A 24,876-nucleotide genomic window follows, 5' to 3' on the forward strand; every position below is an offset into this window, starting at 1 on the left:
CATCCATACTTTGGTCTTGCCATCACTCTGATATGTTAATCTTTGTCTCATCTGTCCACAAGACCTTCTTTCCAGAACTGTGGTTGCTCTTTTAAGTACTTATTGGCAAACTGTAACCCGGCCATCCTATTTTTGCGGCTAACCAGTGGTTTGCATCTTGCAGTGTAGCTTCTGTATTTCTGTTCATGAAGTCTTCTGTGGACAGTTGTCATTGACAAATACACAACTGACTCCTGAAGAGCGTTTCTGATCTGTCGGACAAGTGTTTGGGGATTTTTCTTTATCATATTGTATTGTATTGTATTGTATTGTATTGTATATCTTTATTGTCATTTCCTGAGTATTCACATACCCAGAGGAAACAAAAAAACGTTGCTCAACCAGTGTCCATTCAGTGTGCATTAAAAATAAATAGAAATAAAAATACATGTATCATGAACAAATTTAACACTCTACTAAACATTCAACAGGCGTTCCGATCGGCAGCGGCACAACAGTGGCTCTGCTGCAGTGTGTCCAGGTTGGTGGTTGGTGCGCGATACTTTGGCAGGGGGCAAAGTCCATTTAGCAGTCTTATAGCCTGTGGGAAGAAGCTGAGGAGCATCCTGCTGGTTTTGCAGCTAATGCTCCTGTACCTCTTCCCAGATGGCAGGATGGAGAAAATGTCATGCGATGGGTGGTAGGGGTCTTTGATGATGGAGATGGCTCTGCTGATACATCTCTTCCTGTATATGTCCAGCAGGAAAGGGAGTGGAGCACCAATAATCCTGCTGGCGGTCTTCACAATCCTGTCTAGTTGGTGCCGTTCGTACGCCTTGCAGCTCCCGAACCAGGAAGTGATGCCGTAGGTCAATGTGCTCTCGATTGTCCCCCTATAAAAAGTCCGTAGGTGTGTAGTGGGGAGACCTGCTTTACGTAGTCTTCGGAGAGGGTGTAGTCGCTGCTGGGCTCTCTTGACCAGTGCTGTGGTGTTGGCCGTGGACGTCACGTCATCAGACAGATGTAGTCCTAGGGACTTCACGCTGCTGACCCTTTCCACATCAGCTCCATCGATGTGCAGAGGTGTATGGTGTTGTTTTCCCGCCCTCCTGAAGTCAACCACCATCTCCTTAGTTTTTCCAACGTTAAGAATGAGGTGGGATTTGCACCAACCTGTGAGCAGCTCCACCTCCATCCTGTACGCCGATTCATCATTGTCACTGATGAGACCCACCACTGTTGTGTCATCAGCGAACTTGTTGATGAAGTTGCTGTTGAGTCTAGCAGTACAGTCGTGTGTCAGCAGACTAAACAGCAGGGGGCTTAGGACACAGCCTTGGGGTGAGCCAGTGCTCACGGCTATGGTTTTTGATGTCCTACTGCCCACCTTGACTGTCTGCTGCCGTTGCGACAGAAAGTTTAGGACCCAGTTGCATGTGCCAGCATCAACCCCCAATAGCTCCAACTTCTCCACCAGCTGCTGCGGAATGATTGTATTAAAAGCAGAGCTGAAGTCTATGAAGAGGATCCTGGCATAAGTATTTTTCCGATCGAGGTGTGACAGTACGAGGTTCAATGTTGTTGAGACTGCGTCCTCTGTGGATCGGTTGGCTCTGTAGGCGAACTGCAGTGGGTCTAGGTCGGCAGGTAGACTATTTTTGATGTGCTGCATTACCAGTCGCTCAAAACACTTCATTACAATGGGTGTTAGAGCCACTGGTCGAAAGTCATTATGGCAGGCTGGGTTTGGTTTCTTCGGGACAGGGACGATGGTGGCACTCTTAAGACAGTTGGGCACTACTGCCTGGCTGAGTGAGATGTTAAAAATGTCTGTGAAGACATCTTTCAGTTGCTCGGCACAGTCTCTTAAAACGCATCCAGGAATGTTGTCCGGCCCTGCAGCTTTGCGTGGATAGAGAGGATTCTTCTGTCATTAGCTGTGGAGGTCTTCCTTGGCCTGCCAGTCCCTTTGTGATTAGTAAGCCCACCAGTGCACTCTTTCTTCTTAATGGTCCAAACAGTTGATTTTGGTAAGCTGACGGTTTGGCTGATGTCTCTAACAGTTTTACTATTGTTTCTCAGTCTCATAATGGTTATTTGACTTTCATTGCCACAATTTTGTTCCTCATGTTGATAAACAGCAATAAATGTTTCCAAAGGTGATGGAAAGACTAGAGGAAAGACTAGGTGCTGAGAGCTCTCTTATACCTGCATTAAGGAGGCAATTGAACACACCTGAGCAATTACAAAGACCTGTGAAGCCATGTGTCCCAAACATTATGGTGCCCTGAAATGGGGGGACTGTGTATAAACACAGCTGTAATTTCTACATGGTGAAACCAAAATGTATAAAAGTGGCCTTTAATAAAATTTGACAATGTGCACTTTAACCACATGTGATTTTTTTATTTTTTCTAATACTTATCTCAAATTGTGGAGTACAGAGGCAAATAAATAAATGATGGGTCTTTGTCCCAAACATTACGGAGGGCACTGTAGCTGTGTGATACAGATTGTTCCATTCAGAACTGAGATCAGAAATGTCTTCATCTAGAGGGTGAAGAATCTGGAATACTTTACCACAGAAGGCAATTGAGGCCATGTTATAAAATATATTCAACATGAAGATATATTTTTAATGCTAATGGTGTCATGGGAAATGGAGAGAAGATCAAGGACAAAATATCTTTTTATGTTGAATGGTGAAGTTACTCCTTTTACTATTTTCTATGTTTCTTTGAAATAAAAACATTTATTCATGAAAGGCTTTCAGAATATTGATCTGCTCCTGCTTGCGGGTTGAATTGTTTGACTCACAGTTGAACCCAAAGCTGATATTCTGAGTTTTTCTCCTCTTTGGCACCTCTGTTAAGTTACCCACTTCCAACGCTGATTCAGCACACTGATCACCGCAATTTGTCTGTACGTAAGGCCCGTTCTAAGTTGCGATATGGTAGATTCTGCAGTATCAGGCCTGCAACTCCAACCCGCTCACACTCCCAGTCCTCTGCCATTCATCTCAGTGTCTCAGCCCTTCAATCTCACCATTCCTGGAGCGTCTGACCTAACTTGCCACCTAATCTGAGGAGCCAGGCTTGCCTCTTTCTGCAGCAGATTCCATAAACTAAACCAGTCTTGTCGGTGGGTGTGCAATGGACTCAAGCGTACCAAGGGAAAATAAATGATAGTGATTAAGGTAAACACAGATGTCATTTAATGCCATGCTTTAAAGTTTCAAATTAATAAAAAGTAGCGTGTTTTCTCCCAGAAAAGTCTCATCTAAAATTATCTATAAAATCTAAAGGCGAAAACTATTTTTTTCAAATTACTGTAATGAATTCAATTATATATCACTATTCTGCCTGCATTGCATGCTAGACACATGCAGATATTTTTTAAAGTTCACACTGTTGTTTTGGTTGGATTTTATCCATAATTTAATTGTTCCTGGACGTGGACCTTCCCAAGGTCTCTTGATGTACCTTCATAACCTTCCAACCTACATAAACTTGTGATTCTCTCCCCTCTGCTGTCCTTGCGCTTATTGGTCTATGTAAGCTTCTCTGAAGGGCCCCTGGATGTTTTATTATCTTAACAGTACTAAGTGAATGCAAGTTAATATTGGGATGGAGAGAGATATCCGTTGTATAGTGAAGTGTGATTTCCAGAAGGTGTACCTTGGAAGTCAATTTGGGATAAATGGAATATACTGGAATCTATGCTGTCATCTCTATAGTCACATAATAACTGAATCCCCTGCACATTCATATTTTGTCTAAAATTGTTAATTTTCCTATCACACCAAAGTAAACGCTGGTCATTATTGACATGCTTTAAAACTAACTGGAAGACAAGATGCAACAAATAATACTAGTTGCAAACTTTAGTCTGCCTGCAACCTTTGAACAGATCCAAAAATTGCTGAATTAATTTTGTCAACTAAAAATATATATATATATTTTTTTAAAGGAACCTCATTTATTTTCAATCTATTTTTAATTACAACATATCAAAAAAGTTTAAGAGACATTTTAGCTTTAAATGGATGGACGAGCCAGAGATTTGGCAGCGGTAGCTGGGCTTGCATGCCACCAATTCCTGCAAGGCGAAACCAAGTGGCAGCTTAAGCAACAACAGGCCAGCACTTCTAGTCAAGCTCAATGCATTCTATACAAGCTTTCTCAGGCCTCCATAGCTCTGTCACCGAGGGCAAAGTCAGAGGATCCTTCATGGGGTTGATCCTCGAAAAGTGCCTGAATCCTGATGATTTACCTGGCCACGTTCTCAAATCCTGCGCTCATCAAATGGCCGAGGTTTCCACCTGCTGTAAAAGGGTATCAATAAAACTGGTGCCCAAGAAGAGTACATGGACAATAAAAAGACCACTTGGACAATAGGAATTCATACGTCAGGCTGCTGTTCATCAATTACAGCTGTATGTTCAACACCATCATCTCCTCCAAACTTGTTACCATTCTCAGGGAACTGGGTCTCTGCACACCGCTTTGTAATTGGATGCAGAACTTCCCCATCAAGAGGCCACAATCGGTGCATTGATAAATTGAATTCCACTATTTAAACTAGGAGGAATTGCCCAGTGTAGGGAAATAGAGAACCAGAGGGCATTGGTTTAAGATGAGGGGGGAAAGATTCACCAGGAAACCGAGGGGCATCTTTTTTACACGAAGGCTGGTGGGTATATGGAACGGGCTGCTAGAGGAGATAGTTGAGGCAGGTACTATTGCAGCATGTAAGAAACATTTAAACAGGAACATGGATGGGATAGATATAGATGGAGATGGCCGGTGTGGGCTAGTTGGGCTGAAGGGCCGGTTTACACACTGTGACTCTGACTCTAAAAGCCACTGGTAGCAAAGCTCACTGTTTGGATGTCTGCTGCCATTGCATCCAGTTTGAGTGATGTGGCATTATGTTTTTTCTGCCCATGGGTAGATACCAACGACAAGAAATGTCTGAAATAACGTCAGAGTTGACTGTTTCAAATTCTCCTCCATTTTATTGGCAGTGCGTTTGTCATCCTATTTGTTTTCCAAAAAATGTATTAGTTCCACAGTAAACATGTTTTTTTTCCTAATTCTGCAACAAGCTGTCGCTCAGCAGTGGCTGACTTGGCACTCCCTGGGCAATTTCAGCTGTTTAAATGGTTTGCTATTTCATTTCACAGCGGATGCCCGGGGTTATTGCTTCTGCCGCTTCATTGGATCGCCCATTGTTCTCGTGTCATTGTGCTCATTTTAGCAAAGCTCCAAGGTAGTGTGTGTGGGGATCTAACCAGCATGCTCAGAAACTCTCACTTGTAACTCTCTGGGCCTTCTTTAATAATGGAGAATGGTCTCTTGCAATTTGGAAAGATGATATCGAGGTTAGGAAATCATACGGGGAGCTTTTTAAGTAGCAGAGCATAAGAAATGGGAGGAGGGTTAGGCCATTCAATTTATCATGTCTGGTTTAGCATCCGCAAAGGTAGATCCGCTGTTGCGGGGGCCACCAAGAAATAAGGGGGACCCGGCTTTTGAAGGGAGAGGGGGGGGGGGGGGGGGGCAGCAGATCGGGCGAAGAAGAGATGACTTTTTTTGTAACCTTGTCGGCCTCTTTATGGCGATTCGTTTGTATCATCATCGTAATCATCAACATCCATCCGATAGTAGTACGGCTGATAGTATCGCCACCGTTAGTTGGATTGTAAATATCAACGATTCACTCCCCTCGAAGTGAAGAAAGCTCTTGCGAATGGGAAGTCAAAGTGATGCAATTCCAATTTGAAAGCAGATACAAGAGACTGCTGGAATATTGAGCGTAAAACAAAGTGTTGGAGTAACTCAGCGGGTCAGCCAGCATCTGTGGTGGCAATGAATAAACGATGTTTTGGGCTGAGACCCTTCTTCAGACCGATGGCGTAGGGGGAAGAAAGCTGCAAAAGAGAGAGGAGGTTGACAATAGACAATAGGTGCAGGAGTAGGCCATTTGGCCCTTCAAGCTAGCACCGCCATTCAATGTGATCATGGCTGTTCATCCCCAATCAGCACCCCGTTCCTGCCTTCTCCCCATATCCCCTGACTCCACTATTTTTAAGAGCCCTATCTAGCTCTCTCTTGAAAGCATCTGGAGAACCTGCCTCCACCGCCCTCTGAGGCAGAGAATTCCACAGACTCACCACTCACTGTGAGAAAAAGTGTTTCCTCGTCTCCGTTCTAAATGGCTTACTCCTTATTCTTAAACTGTGGCCCCTGGTTCTGGACTCCCCCAACATCGGGAACATGTGTCCTGCCTCTAGCGTGTCCAAGCCCTTAACAATCTTATATGTTTCAATGAGATACCCTCTCATCCTTCTAAACTCCAGAGTGTACAAGCCCAGCTGCTCCATTCTCTCAGCATATGACAATCCCGCCATCCTGGGAATTAACCTTGTAAACCTACGCTGCACTCCCTCATGTACTAGGTTGGTCAAGGTATAGCTAGTGATAGGTGGATAGAGGTGGGTGGGATGATTAGCGGATGGGTAGAGTTACTGACAAAAGTCTAGAGGTGAAAAGGAGACAAAAGGATGTCAGATATGGAATGAAGAGGAGTGAAATGTAATGCAGCAGTGAAGGATAAGGGTAGAAACATAGAAAGCAGGTGCAGGTGTAGGCCATTCAGACCTTTGAGCTAGCACTGCTATTCACTATGATCATGCCTGAACATCCAGAGTCAGAACCATGTTCTTGCTTTTTCCCCCCATGTCCCATTCAGCCCTAAGAGCTATATTTATTACTATCTCTTAAATACATCCAGTAATTTGGCATGGGAGGAAGGGAATGGAAGGGAGGGAAAATGGGATGGACTTGTGGGCATGGAGTCAGGCATGTGTGAATTTGAATAAAGATGATGAGAAAGCAACTAGAGTCTATTTGTCCTGGAGGGCGCCTTCCAGAGGGCAGCAGGAACAGGGTGGGACCGAGGATGATCTTCTTTGGAAATGTTGGGGAAGAAACCAATGGCTGGATACTGGGGTGAGTGCTGTGGGGAATGGAGAAGAGGAAGGTGGAAGCTCAGAGATGCATTGCTTGCAATTGGATATGACGCCGATTTCCCTATTTGTGTAGAAAGGAATTGGATTTTATCCATGTTTAAGAAGGAACTGCAGTTGCTGGAAAATCGAATGTAGACAAAAATGCTGGAGAAACTCAGTGGGTGAGGCAGCATCTATGGAGCCAAGGAAATAGGAAACGTTTCTGGCCGAAACCCTTCTTCTTCAGTCTGAAGATGCTGCCTCACCCACTGAGTTTCTCCAGCATTTTTGTCTACCTTAGATTTTATCCATACCGCGTTCTGGTGATGACTTAGACACTGTAAAAAAAGTAAGTTTAATCCAGCTAATCATCGTGAGCCTTTGGGTGAATGGGATTTTGAGAGGTTTTATATAAATAAAGAATAAAGCCTTTGAGCTGCAATGTTAAAAGGTCTCCAGTGGGACACACGTGTAAAACAAGAGTGGCCGTGATTTTGCAAACATTGGTTTGGGCTTTAGTTTTATTTCCTCTCGATTTATCATCTTTGCAAAGGGTCGCTAATAATTAGTAAAGTCCACAGCTTCGTCTCATTTTGTCTTTCTTCCATCAGGGTTTCTGAAATTACTTTTCATGTACTTTGTTATAATAATTCACTACAATTTTATGAACCTTTCACAATCTGCTATTCTCCCATGCTATCTATTCCACAACATTATATTCAAAACACAATGCTGTCCACATTTTCTTACTTTAAAACTCTGTTCTCCAATTGGTAAGTCCTGTACGTGATCACAGGACCTACAAATCCTGTATTGGAAAGAACTGCAGATGCTGGTTTAAATCGAAGGTTGACACAAAATGCTGGAGTCACTCAGTGGGTCAGGCAGCATCTCTGGAGAGAAGGAATGGGTGACGTTTCAGGTCGAGACCCTTCTTCAGAACCTTCAAATCCTGTACCTTTATACATAAATTCATGTTATAGGAGCAGAATGAGGACATTCAGCCCATGACGTCTACTCTGCTATTCAATCATGGCTGATCTATCTTTCCATCTCAACCCCATATTTCTTCCTGCGATTTGGATTATCTTTTAATTACATCTATTTCCTCACTTTTGAGGAAGTTACTTTTTTTGGCAAAGGAAAAGATTGCTCAAGTTTCCAATTGAGCAACAAAAATGTAGGACTGAGTTGTTGCCAGGTCTAAATTTGGTCAAGAAGTGGAGAGGAGAAAACTGATTTGAGTTTCAGAGAGTCTGACCGGGATTTAGCCCCAAGGAAAATAGAAGTTGGAGCGGAATTGATGGACGAATAATCACCATTTCACATTGGCACCCATTACACACAGGATTGTTTGGAGTGGTATTTGAGCCATGTGTGAGTGTTAAAATGCACAGTCTGACCGAGCAAATTTTTTAAAACCATCTGTAAAAACAAGGTTTGATTTATACCTAAACCTGCCATTGATAAGTTATCATTCTGATTGAAGAAATAAATTCCTTTTGGTGCTTAAAGAGTTTTAATTCTACAATATAAATTAACCAGCCTTCGGGTCATTTTTTTACAATCATTTTTAATTCACTCATTTCATTTCAATCGAGGTCTTATGACATAAAAGAAAATGCAATTCTTACAAAGGTTTAGTTCAGAAAGGGAAAGAAAGGGCCTTAATATCTACAGTCCAAAAGTTTCTAAATGGCATAATACAAACAAAAATAAATAATTTCCCAGAACAAAATTGGTTAATTCAGCAGAATACAAAATGTTGGATGAACTCAGCAGATCAGGCAGCAACTGTGGATGGAATGGATCTTTTTCTTGTATGGCTTTGTAAATATTTGATTAGTGTATAAATGTAAATAATTTGGTGTACATATAGCTGCTGGTGTACATATGGTGTACATATAGCTGCTAAATTTGTAAAGATAACTAGGGGGGGTGAGACCCGTTAGGGGGGGGGGGGGGGGTGGGGTTGGTGTGGGGGGGGGGGGGGGGGAACCTAAAAAAACATTTCAGAACCAAAAAAGACACATTCTGCAAGCATTTTAGGACCAAAAGAGACACTTTTTGAAATCATTTTAGAACAAATAAACACTTTTTGCAAACATTTTAGAACGAATAGACAGAGATAAAATGTAGTCGGAGACAATAAGACTGGTGGGAGAACTGGGAAGGCGGAGGGGATGGAGAGAGAGGGAAAGCAAGGGCTACTTGAAGTTGGAGAAGTCAATGTTCATATCGCGGGATTGAAAACTACCCAAGCGAAATATGAGGTGCTGTTCCTCCAATTTGCTCTGGGCCTCACTCTGACAATGGAGGAGGCACAGGCCAGAAAGGTCAGTGTGGGAATGGGAGGGGGAGTTAAAGTGTTGACCAACCGGGAGATCAAGTGGGTTTAGGTGGACTGGGCGGAGGTGCTCAGCGAAATGATCGCCGAGCCTGCGCTTGGTCTCGCCGTTATATAGAGGTCTACACCTGGAACAGCGGATACAGTAGATGTCTATCGCCGAGCTCCTCCAGCAGTGTGTTTTGCTCATGATTCCAGCATCTACTGTTCCTTGAATCCTATAGGTTAATTAAGATTAGTTGGCACAAGACTGGAACCCGCACGTTCAGACTTGGGACACTTTTATTCAGCTACCAACAGGGTGCTGTGCATTTGGATCCTGCACTTGATTTAGTATGTGTTGCTCAGTAATGAGACGGTCTCAGAAGTGTGGATATTTCAGCAGTTGTGTGGGTGGATCTGGCGTCAACTCAGCCATCAACAGAGAGTGGGGTTGCTTTTTGTTTACCAGTGTGGGTAATGAAAATAACTACTTGCAGGTCAAGTTGAGTCACGCTACGAATTTAGTGGGCGTTTCTGAGCGCAATTCACCATTGCACTATAAACATGATAACATTGAGAGGAGAATTCATCAGGCATTCCTGGGAATTGGATGCTCCTGGGACAAGAGAGTGCTGGACTTGGATTCTACAAATGTACATCCCATGCTAACCTTTAATCCTTCTGGGCACAATGCTAGTTGAGCTGCTCCATCACACCTGGTTTCAATCTGGTGCTTTGTCTGTGGAGTTTGCACATTCTCTCAGCGACGACAGAGGTTATTCCGGTTTCCTCCCACATCCCAAAGATGAGCAAATTGGTAAATTACTTGCTCACTGTAAACCATCCCAAGTTTGTAAGCGAGGGCCAGAATATTTTGGGAGTTGATTGTAATGTTGGAAGGATAACGTAGATTTAGAGCAAGTGGGTGCTTAATGGTAGTCTCAAATTCAATTGACCGATCATCGATGGGCCTGTTTATATGTACAGGTACTATGAATCCATGCTCACCTTTCCTTGCCACTTACCTGATCACAGCATCCGCCTCTCTGTTGGTCACTAAATGGATGGCTGACCTGACCCCAGATCTGAACCCACTCCCATCCCACCCAAATACCCACACCTCCAATAAGCCTGTTACTAAGTAGCATGTGTTAAACCATGCACGGCACCCAGATGCGTGGCACCCTCTCAGTAGCAACCAAAGCTTTGTACTGTTGGTACCTTTGAAGTTCACAGGTGCCAACCCATGACCAAAAGGCTTATGACTGGTGCATCTATCTATCTAGGGCAGCACAGTGGCGCTATGGTAGAGTTGCTGCCTTTCAGCGCCGGAGACCTGGGTTCAATCCCGACTATGGTGCTGTCTGTATGGAGTTTGTACATTCTCCCTGTGACCGCGTGAGTTTTCTCCAAGATCTTCAGTTTCCTCCCACACTCCAAAGACGTCCAGGTTTGTAGGTTAATCGGCTTGGTGTATGATTAAATGTAAAACTGTCCTTAGTGTGTGCAGGGTAGTGTTAATGTGCGGGGATCGCTGGTCGGTGCGGACTGGGTGGCCCCTGTTTCCGCGATGTATCTCTAAAACTAAAAACTAAAAAGCTCACTCATCTAGCCGCAGTTCTGATTTTAGTTGGTGGTTAGGGTGGTTTAGTGCAAGTTTGGTTAGACTCCTCTCCCCTTCATTGATGTAGAGTGATTGGATGTTGGAAGAGTAAGAGTTCAAGCCTTTTGGTTTCCATTCACTCATAATTCTGTTCAGTTAAATAAATTCTCTGTGTTTTTGATGTGTTCTATTCTATGAATCCGGTATTTTATCTGATTGAAGTTATCAAAGAAGTGTGGGCAGAACCTGTAAATGTGACTACTTTACTGTAATTTTCCAAGTTCATTTGAAAATAATAATCCGATTGTGTCAATATCAATGTGGTAAGGCAGGATAATTTGTTTACGGAATACAGTTTGTACCATCGAATCAAAACCCCAGTGTCGGTCCACAATACGATTTTAACTGCTATCAACTAATGTTTCATTTCCTTTGTTCCAGTCTGTTTTCAAAAGATTCATTTGGCTGACTTGAACCATGCTGATAATCATTCTGAAGCTATCAGATGTATAGAGCATGCCAAAGATTGTGAAGATCGGCAGCAAAATGCAATATTGTATTAATTATAGACTTTGGTGCAGTTTTGAATTGAGTGTTCGTACATGAGGGGTGCTTGTGCTTTCTACATTTCAAGGTGGAATAGTTCAGTTTACAGTTATTTAAATCTCTTTCTTGACCTGTCTGACATTCACTTAGCAGTCCACAGTTCAATAAAAGTGTCCACTTGTTCTTGGCCTAAGCTGGAGTTTGATGAGTATTTATTCCCTTGCATAGTGGCATCTGATGTTTCCATCAGCTGAAATATACCGACAAGGTTTTCTGGTCAATGTAGGGGTCACTAGAAGTAAAATATTGTACCAGTAAAACCTTGTTCTGGTTTGTTGGAAGGAGAATTTAAGCGGTTGGTTTTGCTACTCTGAGCATGGGAAATTATTTTGTTTAATAACAACAGGAATTCAAAACCTCCTTCAGATTTTTCTTTGTAGAGACACCGTGCTGCCTAATGTAAATTTAATAGAAGCATGGTTGTGTTAATTGAGAGCTAATTATTGGCAATGATTGCAAAATTATAAAGGTATAGTTTATAATTTCAGTGGAATGTTTATTTTTAGCAATTGTCATTTTTTTTTTTGCTGTATGATTTGTGCACTCTCCATGAATTATAAAAGGCGAAAGCAAGCTAATTAACATGCCAGGTCAGTGCTGCAGTGATGTCACGAGCAGGACTAAATCCTGTGTTCAGTTCTCAGTGCCTGCATCTATCTTCTGAAGCCAAATGGAGTGCAGCTCTGAGCTGGCTGTAAGCTGGATCATCATTTGCAGCTGATTTTTTTTTTTTTAAAAGCTTGTCTTTCTCTGTCTTGTGCATTGTGTTTACGTTACAGTACCGCTAAAGCTCGAAAGCACTGTCAAACTCTGCTCTGATTAAAAAAAAAAAATCTTAAGTGCTTGATTTTCCTATGCTGCGGAGAGAGAAAGAGAAAGCAAGAGTGAAAAACTACAAAAATAAATTGAGCACGTTGAATAATGCCAGCGCAGAAGATGGAGTGGGAACTGTTAGTAGTAGTTGCATGTGAAGTCAGTGAGGAGATATTCACAAAGCAAGAGGTTCAGGTATGGTACATAGCCATTGTTTTTATTAATTGCACCAATCATCCTGTTGTACATTGTAAGCTTTGCCTTGATCAAATTGTAATTCATGTTGCAGCAAAAATTGAATTACGTACAATGGTCTTTATAGAAAAGCAGTGTACAACATTTCGAATGTAGCATTCTACCTGTACAGCAAGCACATTTTAAATTGATGCTTTAGTAACCGTTGCATGCTTTCAGCTATTATTTACAATAGGCACGAGTTAATATATATACAGGAGTAAATATTAGCAGTCTGAGCATCAAATATCAATTGAAATAATTCTTTAACCAATATATTTATATTAGGTTCATGACTTCTTAATTTTTCTTTATACATATCATCATTTAACAACAATATTCAAAAGATTTTGCACACTATGTAATTCAGTTTTAAAATTATGGTGCATCTAAGCAAGTGCAGCCTCTCTATTTCCCTGCTCCCGTCTAATTTTTTTTTTTTTGTGCCCCGTTCGTTGTCTGCATGGGTTTAGATACAAAAAGCAATGAGACTTTCAAACTCAACATAAAGAAGCACTGCTCCATCCCTGCTGCAGCCACCAGCTCCTCCCCACAGCCCACAGCAGGTGGAAGATGTAGAGGGATGGAGTGACGATAATGGCGATGAATGTTCCACCTTTAGTTGCATTCAGTAACATTCTCCTCCTGGCATTCTGCAAGGTGACCTTCATCAATATCTGCAGTTTCCAGTGTGTTGTCCCGGCCAAATCCAGAGCTGGAAATGTTGAACAGAGATAACAATATTTTTAAAAGCAATTTGGTGTGCAGTGGATTAGGACAGTGTTATTTAACCTCGAAGGTCTAGCTTTGCATTTATTTCTGACTGACAGGAATAGACATTCGTTATTTCTGTTAATTGTGTGGAATAAAATGTCTCGAGGCAGTTCACTGCCAGTCCTTGTGAATGTAGAGCACATGGTATTTTTTTGGCACAATGTGCATTAAATTGGAGAGATCACCAGGGCTGATGACATAGAAAGTGGAGATGTGTGTGAACCATTGTGCAGGAAGGCAGAGTCTAGATATTGTTAGGGTGGCACAATGGTGCTGTTGGTAGAGCTGCTACCTCTGCGCCAGAGACCCAGGTTCAACTCTAACCTCGGGTTCTGTCTGTGTGGAGTTTGCACGTTCGCCCTGTGAATGCATAGGTTCCCTCCGGGCGCTCCCGTTTGCTCCCATATCCCAAATATGTGTGGTTTGTAGGTTAATTGGCCTCTGTAAATTACCCCTAGTGTGTACAGAGGGGAAGAAAAACTAAGATAACATGAAAGTAATGTGAACGGGTAATCGATGATCGACGTGGACTTGGTAGACCCAAGAGCCTGTTTCCATGCTGTATCTCAAAACTAAATTAAACTAAACTAAAACCACTGCCCCTATAAGTGGCATAGCGGTAGAGTTGCTGCCTTACAGTGCTTGCAGCAAGAGAGACCCCGGTTGGATCCTGGCTACGGGTGCTTGTGTGTACGGAGTTTGGTATGTTCTCCCCGTGACCTGCATGGGTTTTCTCCGAGAGCTTCTGTTTCCTCCCACACTGCAAAAACATACACGTTTGTAGATCCCAGCATTTTTGTCCACCTTCGATTTTCCAGCATCTGCAGACCCTTCTTAAACAGGTTTGTAGATTAATTGACTTGGTACAAATGTAAAAAATTGGCCCTTGTGTAGGATAGAGTTAATGTGCGGGGATCGCTAGTCTGTGCAGACTCAATAGGCCGAAGGGCCTGTTTCCGCACTGTTTCTCTAAAAACTAAAATAAACTAAAAACTACATCTTATCATGTTACTTCCATTCTAGGAATTCTTGATTCTTACCTTTGGTGACCTGTTTAAAGAAAATTGTTTGCCATGATTAGCAGAAAAAAATAAACAAAAAATCTATTAAAAAATGAAGGAGGCACTTTTTTCCCCTTCATTTTATGTCGGACATTAAGATTCTGCACCAGATTCCAGCATTTATTCTGCTGAACGGTACGTTTTTCAACAGTTATAATGCAGGCATCATAACCAGTACTTTGCATTCCAAGAGTGAACTGATCAACATATGGTGATTAACACAAAATGGGTGGCGGTCCTTGTAGGTGGCCCAGCTGTAGAGTTGCTGCCTTACAGAGCTTACAGTGCCGTAGACCCAGGTTTGATCCTGGCTAGGAGTACTTGTCTGTATGGAAGGGCCGAAAGGTGTACTCCTATTTTCTATGTTTCTATGACAATTGGTGATGCCTTGCCCTTGGCTTCTCTCTTTGCTTGTGCTGTCACTGTGTGAAGAATGAATGTTTGTAAAAGTCTTACATTCATCAAGGTTCAGTAACAGGTGTTGCCTGTTAAAATAAAAATAGATTAAGTATAATACATACAGTACAACACACACAAACAGATTTTTTTATTTTTTATTTCCATGCCCCAACTTCACTTATCAGACTTTGGATGTCAAAGTCTCTTATTCATTTCAATAGGAGTGTTCTTGTGCCACCTTGTATCGGAACTGGGAAGCTGGTGGGAATTACTGTTGGCGCAGTGGACTAAGGAGTCTGGCACATTGAAGATGGTCGGGCAGCAACCCGAGTCCATGGCTAAACTGGAAACCGGGACTTTGTGGGGGGAAAATAGCAGTAATTTATGGCATTTGAGCTAAACTACAGTCAAACGTTCTATGCTGTTTTATCTCAATGTCATACAATATCGAAACAGGCCTTTCAGTCCATCATGTCCATGCTGATTATGAAGAACCTATCTACACTAATACCATTTAGCAAATCTTGGTTTGCATTCAATGCCTTGCTGATTCAAGTCCGTGTCTAAATTTTTCTTAAATGTGTAGGAGTTTCTGCCGCCACTAACCACAACCGCAAAATGTTCCAGATTCCTACCATCCTCTGGATGATAATGTTCTTCCTCAGATCCCTTCTTTAGAAACCTCTTGCTGCTAAACCTAAAGCAATGCCCTCTAGTTTTAAATACCTTTGCTACGGGGAAAAGCTTAAACTGTAATTTCTACATGGTGAAACCAAAATGTATAAAAATGGCCTTTGTTAAAATCTGACAATGTGCACTTTAACCACATGTGATTTTTTTTTTTTCCATTACAAATCTCAAATTGTGGAGTACAAAGGCAAATAAATAAATGATGGGACTTTGGCCCAAACATTATGGAGGACATTGTGCATAAGCCCCTTAATTCCTCAGGAATCCTCAAGTCCCACCAATCATTGTGTATGTCCTACCCATAAGACCTCCCAAAATGTAACCATTCCACTTATCAGGATTAAATTCCATGAGTCATGGCTCTGCTAATCTTACCAATTGATTAATATCGTCCTATGATTCGTCTCACTATCAACACCACCAATTTTAAGTCATCTATTTGACACAATCTTGAGAACCGCACTCCGTTCTGGACACCTTACCTTGGGAAGGCCATATTGCCCATTCATTGGGGGCAGCACTGAATCACCAGCCGGGCTAACTAGCGGGGGCAAGTTGATGAAATGTGGTATTTAAAATAATAAACTGAGCAATAAGATGAGCCTAATACTTATTCACTTACATTGGATTATCAAAGACATGAAAGGGTATAATTATTATATAATTTTAATCAGAACTACTTGATATTTAAACTTATTATGTAACATTTCAGGTTGATAAAACAATTTGTTTTCTATTCATGAAGGTGATGCTTTTTGATGTATCTGATGTGCAAATGGGTTACCATAGGTGTCCCTGTTGAACAAATGAAAGTGCAATTCGCAATGAAAGCCCTGTCACTGAAGTAATCTTGCGTTATTACCATTATGACAGCATTTTACTTTTGCAAGAATGGGAAGGGAAATGTTCGACTGTTCAAGGACAGATGATTTTTATCCAGATTTGCGGTAGTGTAGAATATTCAATCAAACGTAACTGTCGTCTCATGTCCTGCATTTAAAGAAGATTTCTCCAACCATATGTCACTGAACTTAATGTCTTCCCTCAGCTTGCTCCAGAATGCTCTCCTGTGTGCTTCTGAAATATGGACTACTTACAGCAGATAGCTTTATGCACTCGAAAGACACCACTAGTGCTGGATATTCCAGCATTCACTTGAAAGACTAATTAACAGCAGCCTCTCTCCCACACCAACACCTTCAGCATTGAAGTCCTCATTATACTCTGTTGAGCAGACATATTTGCATGCGTGACACCGGGCTCCCAAAACAAATAAACTATTCCAAGCTCTGTCTCAGAAAGAGGTTCAATGGGTAGGCAGGAAAAGATTTAAGGATATTCTCAACTCCCGTTTGGTATATCCTGCTGAATTCTGTGAAGCTAAACACCATGACTCATCAAAATGGTGAAAGACCATTCAGAAGGCATTGACAATCTTGAGTCCTTGGGAATGGACAGATGAAGAAAACGAATGCACTGCCTTACAGCCCACCTACCCACTGCTCTCCTCTGCCCAGCTATGGAACAGTTTTTGGTTCTCACTCATATCAGTCTCATCAGTCGCCCCAGAACCCACAAAGACAGTGAAAGCCAGTTACTCTTGATCCTGAGGGACTGCATAAGATGAAGACGACGTCTCACACTACAGAATTTGCTCTGTGATCCAATATACTTTGTCATCATTTGTTGTTTCATTTGGAGCAGAAGAAAACAGTGTCATATGTCGGAGTTTCTAGGCCATCCTGGCTTTGATGGGCGAGACCCACTAGGCAGTACCGGGTTAGGTTTCGTGTTGAAGCATTTTTTTTATCGGTTAGAATTTTTGGGATAATTCAGTGCCTTGCGGTCACTTTTTAAAAATGTTTCCTTATTTTTTGTTGAATTCTGTTTCCCTCTGATTTTTAACTTGATTCCTCTGGATTACTTCGCCTCTGACATAAATAATATGCTCCCAAATTAGTTTCGCATTACTTTAAATTGCATGTCTGCCGATTCTTTCTGGCTTTTCATGAAAACGAGTATTGTTATTACTACTTTCAGGATTTAAGTTCCCTTAACTAATATATGTATTATGAAAACATATGTATGTGTATATATGTATAATATATATATGTAAATATTAATATATATGTGTGTGTGTGTGTGTACTGCATATGTAATATGTGCATATATATGTATATATATGTGTATATATGATATATGGGTATATATAATATACGGATATATATGTGTATATATATATGTGTGGATGTATATACATATATATGTATAACATATACGCGTGTATATTATGTATGTGTGTGTATTATATATGTATGTGTGTGTATATATATATATTATATATGCATGCATATAATATGTGTGTATGTATATATATCCTAATTGGCAATTTTTATATGTCTGTATAACAATATATACATACATATAAAAATTGCCAATTAGGATGTAACATATTCCTGTATCAATTTAATATTATCTAATTATAGTATATACAATTTTATATTATCTAACTGGGGTTCTGCTTACGAACTGAATCACTCAGCACGAACCACCTTGGCTGACCAACCTTGGCTGCAAGGAGACCGATACGTGTTCTCTCTTTAGGCGTGGCAAGAAATTTGGAGCCAAACAGAGATGGTGAGAGTGATACTAGATTTCTGCAACACTGAGGGATAGTTGTGATGATTAGGTGCTAAATGCAGCAGCTGTTGCTACAAGTTGAAACAGGAGACTCTGCATAGTATGCAATCACCGTGTGACTAAACAGCAGCAAATAGTGAACAATACTGTTAATTTCTAACACCTAGGCTATTATGTCTCAGGGTGAGACTGACAGGAAGACACTGTCTCACCCACAGGAAAATTCCAGTATTTGACAATTCCCAATTCTGTTTGGATGCTCTAGGAAGTTGGAGGTAGAGGTGGGGAGGTGGGGGGCATGGGAGGGAAGGGGGGGGGGGGGGGGGGGAGGGGGAAAAGAAGGTGAGTCAAGTAGGGAATTGAGGAACTGACTGAGCAGCTTCTCAGGAGAACGTGGATGGGTGATGTTTTGGGTCTGGACCCTCTTCAGACTGATTGTAGCTTGGGGGGGTGTGGTGGGGGGGGGGGGGGGGGGGGGGGGGGGGGGGGGGGGGGGGGGGGGGGGGGGGGGGAAAGCTGGGAGAGGCAAGACAAAATGACGAGGTGTGGCAGGTGGCAGGTAATCGGTGGCAACAAGCGAGAGTTTTTATTTGAAAGGCAACGGTTGGAACAAAGACAAACTGAAGCCAGAGGAAGGAATGTTGGAGGAGGGGAGAAATAGGTTCTATTTCCGCCTTCCCTCTCCCCCTCCTCCTACATTTGTTCCTCAGGATCACAGTTTGCAAGAACTTGTCAATCAGTCTTTCCTATGCCTGTTTTTATCTTGGGTCTTTGTTCCAACTATCTGTCTATTAAACCCCCCCTCCCCCCGACCTGTGTCTGCCAATTACCTTCCCACATTGTCCTGCTTTTTTTCTCTACAAGCTTACTGTCTCCTCCCACCCCCCCTCGATAATCAGTCTAAGGAAGAGACCAGAATTGCACACTTTATTCCAAATGTTGCCTAACCAAAGTCCTATGAAGCTGCATTGTGATTTCCTAATTATTATACTCTACGCCTTGAACTATAACTCATAAAACGTCACCTCTCCATGTTCTCCTGAGATGCTGCTTGACTAGCATTTCCGAAGATCCTTCCTGGTCCCAGCACACTGATGCAATTATAAAGAAAGCACCTCTACTTCCTGAGAAGATTACGGAGAGTCGGTATGTCAAAGAGGACTCTCTCGAACTTGTACAGGTGCACAGTAAAGAGCATGCTGACTGGATGCATCGTGGCTTGGTTCGGTAACTTGAGTGTCCATGAGCGGCAAAGGATGCACAAAGTTGTAACCACCCCCCAGTCCATCATTGGCTCTGACCGCCCCACCATCGAAGGGATCTATCGCAGTCGCTGCCTCAAAAAGGCAGCCAACATCATCAAGGACCCACACCATCCTGGCCATGCACTCATCTCTCCGCTACCATCGGGCAGAAGGTACAAGAGCCTAGAATCTGTTACATCCAGGTTCAGGAACAGCTGCTTCCCCACAGCCATCAGGCTATTAAACTCGCCATCAAACAGACTCTGAACTGTAACAGCCTATTGTACTTTATCTGTTTATTTATGTGTATATTGAACTGTTCTGTATTTTTGCCTACAATATTCTGTTGTGCTGCAGCAAGCAATAATTTCATTGTCCTATCTGGGACACATGACAATAAACTCTCTTGACTTGACTAGTGAGTGGCAGGACAATAACATAATACTGCCCTGACACCATTACTTTGGTCTTTTGGGATCTGTCTTAACCTTCCTTGCATGTGTTGTTAACAACGATGAATTAGAGGACACGGTCTCAGGATAAAGGATCTGCAATTTATGACCGAGGATGGTATTCTCAACCGGTTGTGAATTTTTGGAATTCTCCACGCTCGGGAGCTGTGAATGCTGAATCACTATCTATTTCAGCCTTGAATGTGATTAGATTTTGTACTGAAGGAAAACAGATTACCAGCGTCAAGCACGAAAATAGAGTTGAGGATACTGGTTCAAGGATATATATGAAATCGAAGCAGGATTTTGCCATATGTTCTGAATCTGCCTCTCCACAACACCATCCTTAGACACTGTAACATTTTCCATACATGTGATTCAGTGGTGGTTTTATTGATGTGCAGGAAGAAACTGCAGATGTTGGTTTAAACCAAAGATAGACACAAAAAGCTGGAGTAACTAGGGTGTTCAGACAGCATCTTTGGAGAAAAGGATTAGGTGACGTTTTAGCTCAACCCGAAACATCAACTATTCCTTTTCTCCAGAGATGCTGTCTGGCCCACTGTGTTACACCAGCTTTTGTGTCTATCTGTGGTTTGATTGATACGTGCTGATAACACCCACCTCTACCTCAACACCCTCGTTCACTGGATCATTTTTTATTACTTGCCTGATATCTAGTCCATTGATATTTCCTTTGGCTAAATACAGGGGCTTTGCAAAATATAAAGAACGGAGGAAAGAATTTAAGCGGCCGATTAGAAGGAGCAAATGGGGCCACAAAATGGCTTTGGTGAGTCGGATTAAGGAAAATCTGGAAGTTTTTATATACCTATATTAAAAGCAAGAGGATAACCAGGGAGAAGATAGGAACATTCAAGTATAAAAGAGGGAATCTGCCCTTGGCCTTGGAGTCCGGGGATGTCGGTGAGGTACTAAACGAGTACTTTGCATCTGTTTTCACCAAGGAGAAGGACATGGAGGATAGTGAGATCAGGGAGAATACTAATATACAAGGGCAGTTTGAGGTCAAGAAGCAGGAGATGTTAGGCATCTCTTGAAGAACATTAATTGGATAGATCCCCGGGACCTGAAAGGATCTATCTCAGGTTATTGAGAGAGGCAAGAGAGGAGCTTGCAGGAGCCACGATGAAGATCTTTGTGTCTTCTCCAGCCACAGATGTGCACCCGGAGTATTGGACAATGTTTTTCCTTTGTTTAAAATGGGAAGTAGAGAGAAGCCAGGGAATTGTAGGCTGGTGAGCCTTACATCAATGGTAGGACTACTACTGGAGAGGATTTGTTGGGATTAGATGTACTACCATTTGGCAGAGAATGTTAATTAGCGACAGTCAGCATGGCATTGTACATGGCAGGTCATGACTTATTAACGATCATGTGTTTTGAGGAGGTGACGGAAGTGAATGATGAGGCTAGCGCATTGGGTGTTGTCTATATGGACTTTAGTAACGCATTTAATAAAGTCTCCTATGTTAGGCTGATCCAGAGCATTAAAATACAAGGGGTTAATATTGACTTGGTAGTTTGGATTTGGACCTGGCTTACTGATAGAAGACAGAGGGTTAGGGTGGAAGAACAATGTTCAGGCTGGAGGTCCACAAGGATGTGTGCTGGACCTCAGCTGTTTGCGATATCTATAAATGATTTCAAAGTAAATGTGTACGGGTTGGTTAGTTTGCAGATGACACAAAGATTGCTGGGTCACAGACTATGAGGAAGACCATCATGCGTCCACACAGCCGTCTGGAGTGCGTGACGTCATTTAAATACTCAATTTATGATATTTACCCAGCTTATGATAATTATGGTGATTTTCTAAAATGTTCCAGTTTCTTGAGTGGTGCTAGCAATTGGAAAAACTGCAGATGTAATGCCCCTATTCAAAAAAAGAGGTGAATGAGAAGTAGCAAGCTGCAGACCAAATTAATCTGTGGGAAGGAACTGCAGATTCTGGTTTAAATTGAAGATAGGCACAAAATGCAGGAGTAACTCAGCAGGACCGGCAGCATCTCTGGAGAAGGAATGGATGATGTTTCAGTCTGAAGAAGGGTCTCGACCCAAAATGTCACCCATTTGACCCGAAAAGTCACCCTGTCCCACTTGGCCGTCATTTACGCAACAGGCCGGTGGCGCGTGAAGATTTCGTGCAGCACAAAGTCCTGGCACGCTGCACGATACTGTGCGCAACTCCACACTCCTCCACGCCATTCCATGCGCCTGTCCCACGCTACCCTCACGCTACCAGGTCGCGTAAATGGCGCGCAATTGACGGCCAAGTGGGACAGGCCCTTAAAGCTCTCATAATTTTATATACTTCCATCAGGTCTCCTTGCAACCTCCAGTGTTCCAGAAAAACCAATCCAAGTCTGCCCAGCATCTTCCTAATCCAGGCTTCATTCTTGTAAACCTCCTCTGCCTCCACATCCTTCCTGTAATGTGACCAGAATTGCACACTATACTCCAGATGTTGCCTAACCAAAGTCCTATGAAGCTGCATTGTGACTTACTGATTATTATACTCTGCGCCTTGACCTGTGACAGCAAGCATACCAAATGCCTTCTTTACTGGTCGTGTTGCCACTTTCAGTGAGTTATGGCCTCGAACCTCGTCATTTTGGGCTTGGGATCTTCCATTGGTGCTGAGAAAAATTACAGTTAAAATAGACTTTAAGATGCAAATGGAGGGGAAGAGAGAACATTACGATGGGATTGTGAAAGTGGTAAAGTGCCAAAATAAATATTAGTGCAATGTAAAATATGGACATAAAGAAATCTGTAAATTATAAAATGGTGGCCTGAAGGAGGAGTAAATGGATGAAGCAAAATATTACCAGATGAACAAAAATGAAATGCTAGAATTGTGAGCTGGAAATACTAGAAATGCCGACTCTCTGAATGGTTTTCTTCTCTTAAAGTCTGTTCACAATGGTAAGGTTCAGAGACTCGGAACTGAAGTAGCACAATATCCTTTAATGTGGGACATAAATCTAATCCAGCATAATCATTTAACTATGCTTGTTCAGCTAAATGGAGTACCACTATAAACTCTATTTAAAACGATCACCAGTTAATAACCTAGGTTGAGTTTTTCCTGCACGACTTATTTTCTATTCATATTCAGCATTGGTTGTTTCCCAACCAGATATACTGACTAATTGGCATGGACCAGGGTTAATCACTTTACTCTTTGGCTGGAGGCAATATTGTGTGTAGTTCCTATTTCAGCATGGTTGATGGTACATAATATTTCAACGTTTCCAATCTGACGCTGCAACCGCACATTGTTGCATGCATAAAGGTTATTTATTGGTAACACTAGAATGGATCTATTTCATGGTAAACTGCGAACAGACTGCATGACTTAAGACTAATGTTCTTTCAGTGATTCAAAATCCCACCACCATATTTACTATGTTTAAGAAGGAACTGCAGATGCTGGAAAATCGAAGGTAGACAAAAATGCTGGAGAAACTCAGCGGGCGAGGCAGCATCTATGGAGCGAAGGAAATAGGCAACGTTTCGGGTCGAAACCGAAGGGTTTCGACCTGAAATGTTGCCTATTTCCTTTGCTCCATAGATGCTGCCTCACCTGCTGAGTTTCACCAGCATTTTTGTCTACCATATTTACCACCTGTTTTAGACACAAAATGGAGTCACTCAGCGGGACAGGCAGCATTTCTGGAGAAAAGGAATAGGTGACGTTTCGGGTCGAGACCCTTCATCAGGATCCCTTCATCCAGTATTTTGTGTCCCTATTCCTTTTTTCCAGAGTCACTGCCTGACTCGCTGGGTTATTCCAGCATTTTGGGTCTATTTTTGGTGTAAAGGGCCTGTCCCACTGTACGAGGTAATTCAAGAGTTCTCCCGAGTTTTCCCCTGATTCAAACTCGGAGAATGTCCGATGTCCGTAGCGGGTACGTAGGAGTTTGTGAATGTCTCGTAGCGGCTCGTACGAGTAACGGTAGGTACTCGGGAAATCCGGTAAACTGGTGATGTTTTTTCAACACTGTGAAAAATGGCCACAAGTAAAAAAATACTCGTGATGTTACTTGTTACTTTTTACTCGTACTTGTTACTTTTTACTTTAAAATTGTTACTTTTTACGAGCCGCTACGAGACATCCACGAACTCCTACAGACACGCTGCGGACATTCTCCGAGTTCAAATCAGAGGAAAACTCGGGAGAACTCTTGAAACCTCGTACAGTGGGACAGGCTCTTAGACCAGCATCTGCAGTTCCTTCTTACACACTTTATTACTGATGAAAGTCCCTGATGAAGGGTCTTGACCCGTTTTGTTTGATGATATTGTACAATCTCAGTTGCTCATGTAAACGGTCTCATATTCAGCCCTTTAGATCCTATTCCTTATTCATTTGCCTGCTCCGGAGACTTGTGTCAAACCGTATCTACATTTCCACTGTTCATATCATCTCCTGCCCTGCCTTCCACTTAAATCGATGCAAAGTCTTCACCTTAATTGTGCTTCGTGGGAGTGAGGTCCACAATCCAACTAATCCCTCATTGAGAAGTTTCCGCTAAATTCCCTATTAGAATGACTTAACGACTATCTTATATTTATGACCCTTCGTTCTAGTCTCGTCCACAAATGGAAGCTTAAGTTAATTTAAACACTATAATGTGGCCAGGACATGCTGACTTTACGACCCTGTTAACCATTAATGATAAGTGACCTTCATCACATTTGAAACCATTCACAGGGGTTGATGAGCAGTGACCTTTATCGATAAATGGACTTTATAGCCATAGGCATGATACCAAAGCCATTGGATAGTTGAGCAGTTAAATCGATGGCTTTTGTATTTCTTAACCCTTTTATAACTCCGTTTTATGAGTCATAGAGTCATCAGGCATGGAATCAGCGTCTTTGGCCCAACTGACCATGTTGACCAAGATAAATCAAGGATTCTACACACAGTGGGTGAGACCAAATTAATTCAAATTAGTCAACTTAAAATAATTAGATCTTGGTGATTTTTAGGTATCACTGATATCATAA

General features: G+C 42.1%; 1 protein-coding gene across 2 annotated transcripts in view; it reads left to right on the forward strand.

Annotated features, from left to right (window-relative positions):
- LOC129709756 (calcipressin-3-like) overlaps positions 1–24,876 on the forward strand; it is a 95,631-nt gene that overhangs the window by 25,741 nt on the left and 45,014 nt on the right. The window contains exon 1 of one of the 2 annotated variants that reach the window (XM_055656314.1): positions 12,189–12,537. The exons of the other annotated variant lie outside the window; for it this stretch is intronic. Within the exon in view, the coding sequence (XP_055512289.1) occupies positions 12,451–12,537 (87 nt within the window). The 5' untranslated portion in view covers positions 12,189–12,450. Of the gene's footprint in view, positions 1–12,188; positions 12,538–24,876 lie in introns of those variants that run through there. 2 annotated transcript variants of the gene reach the window in all.

This window comes from Leucoraja erinacea, chromosome 26, assembly GCF_028641065.1.
Source record: "Leucoraja erinacea ecotype New England chromosome 26, Leri_hhj_1, whole genome shotgun sequence".
Classification (NCBI taxonomy): Eukaryota; Metazoa; Chordata; class Chondrichthyes; order Rajiformes; family Rajidae; genus Leucoraja; species Leucoraja erinaceus.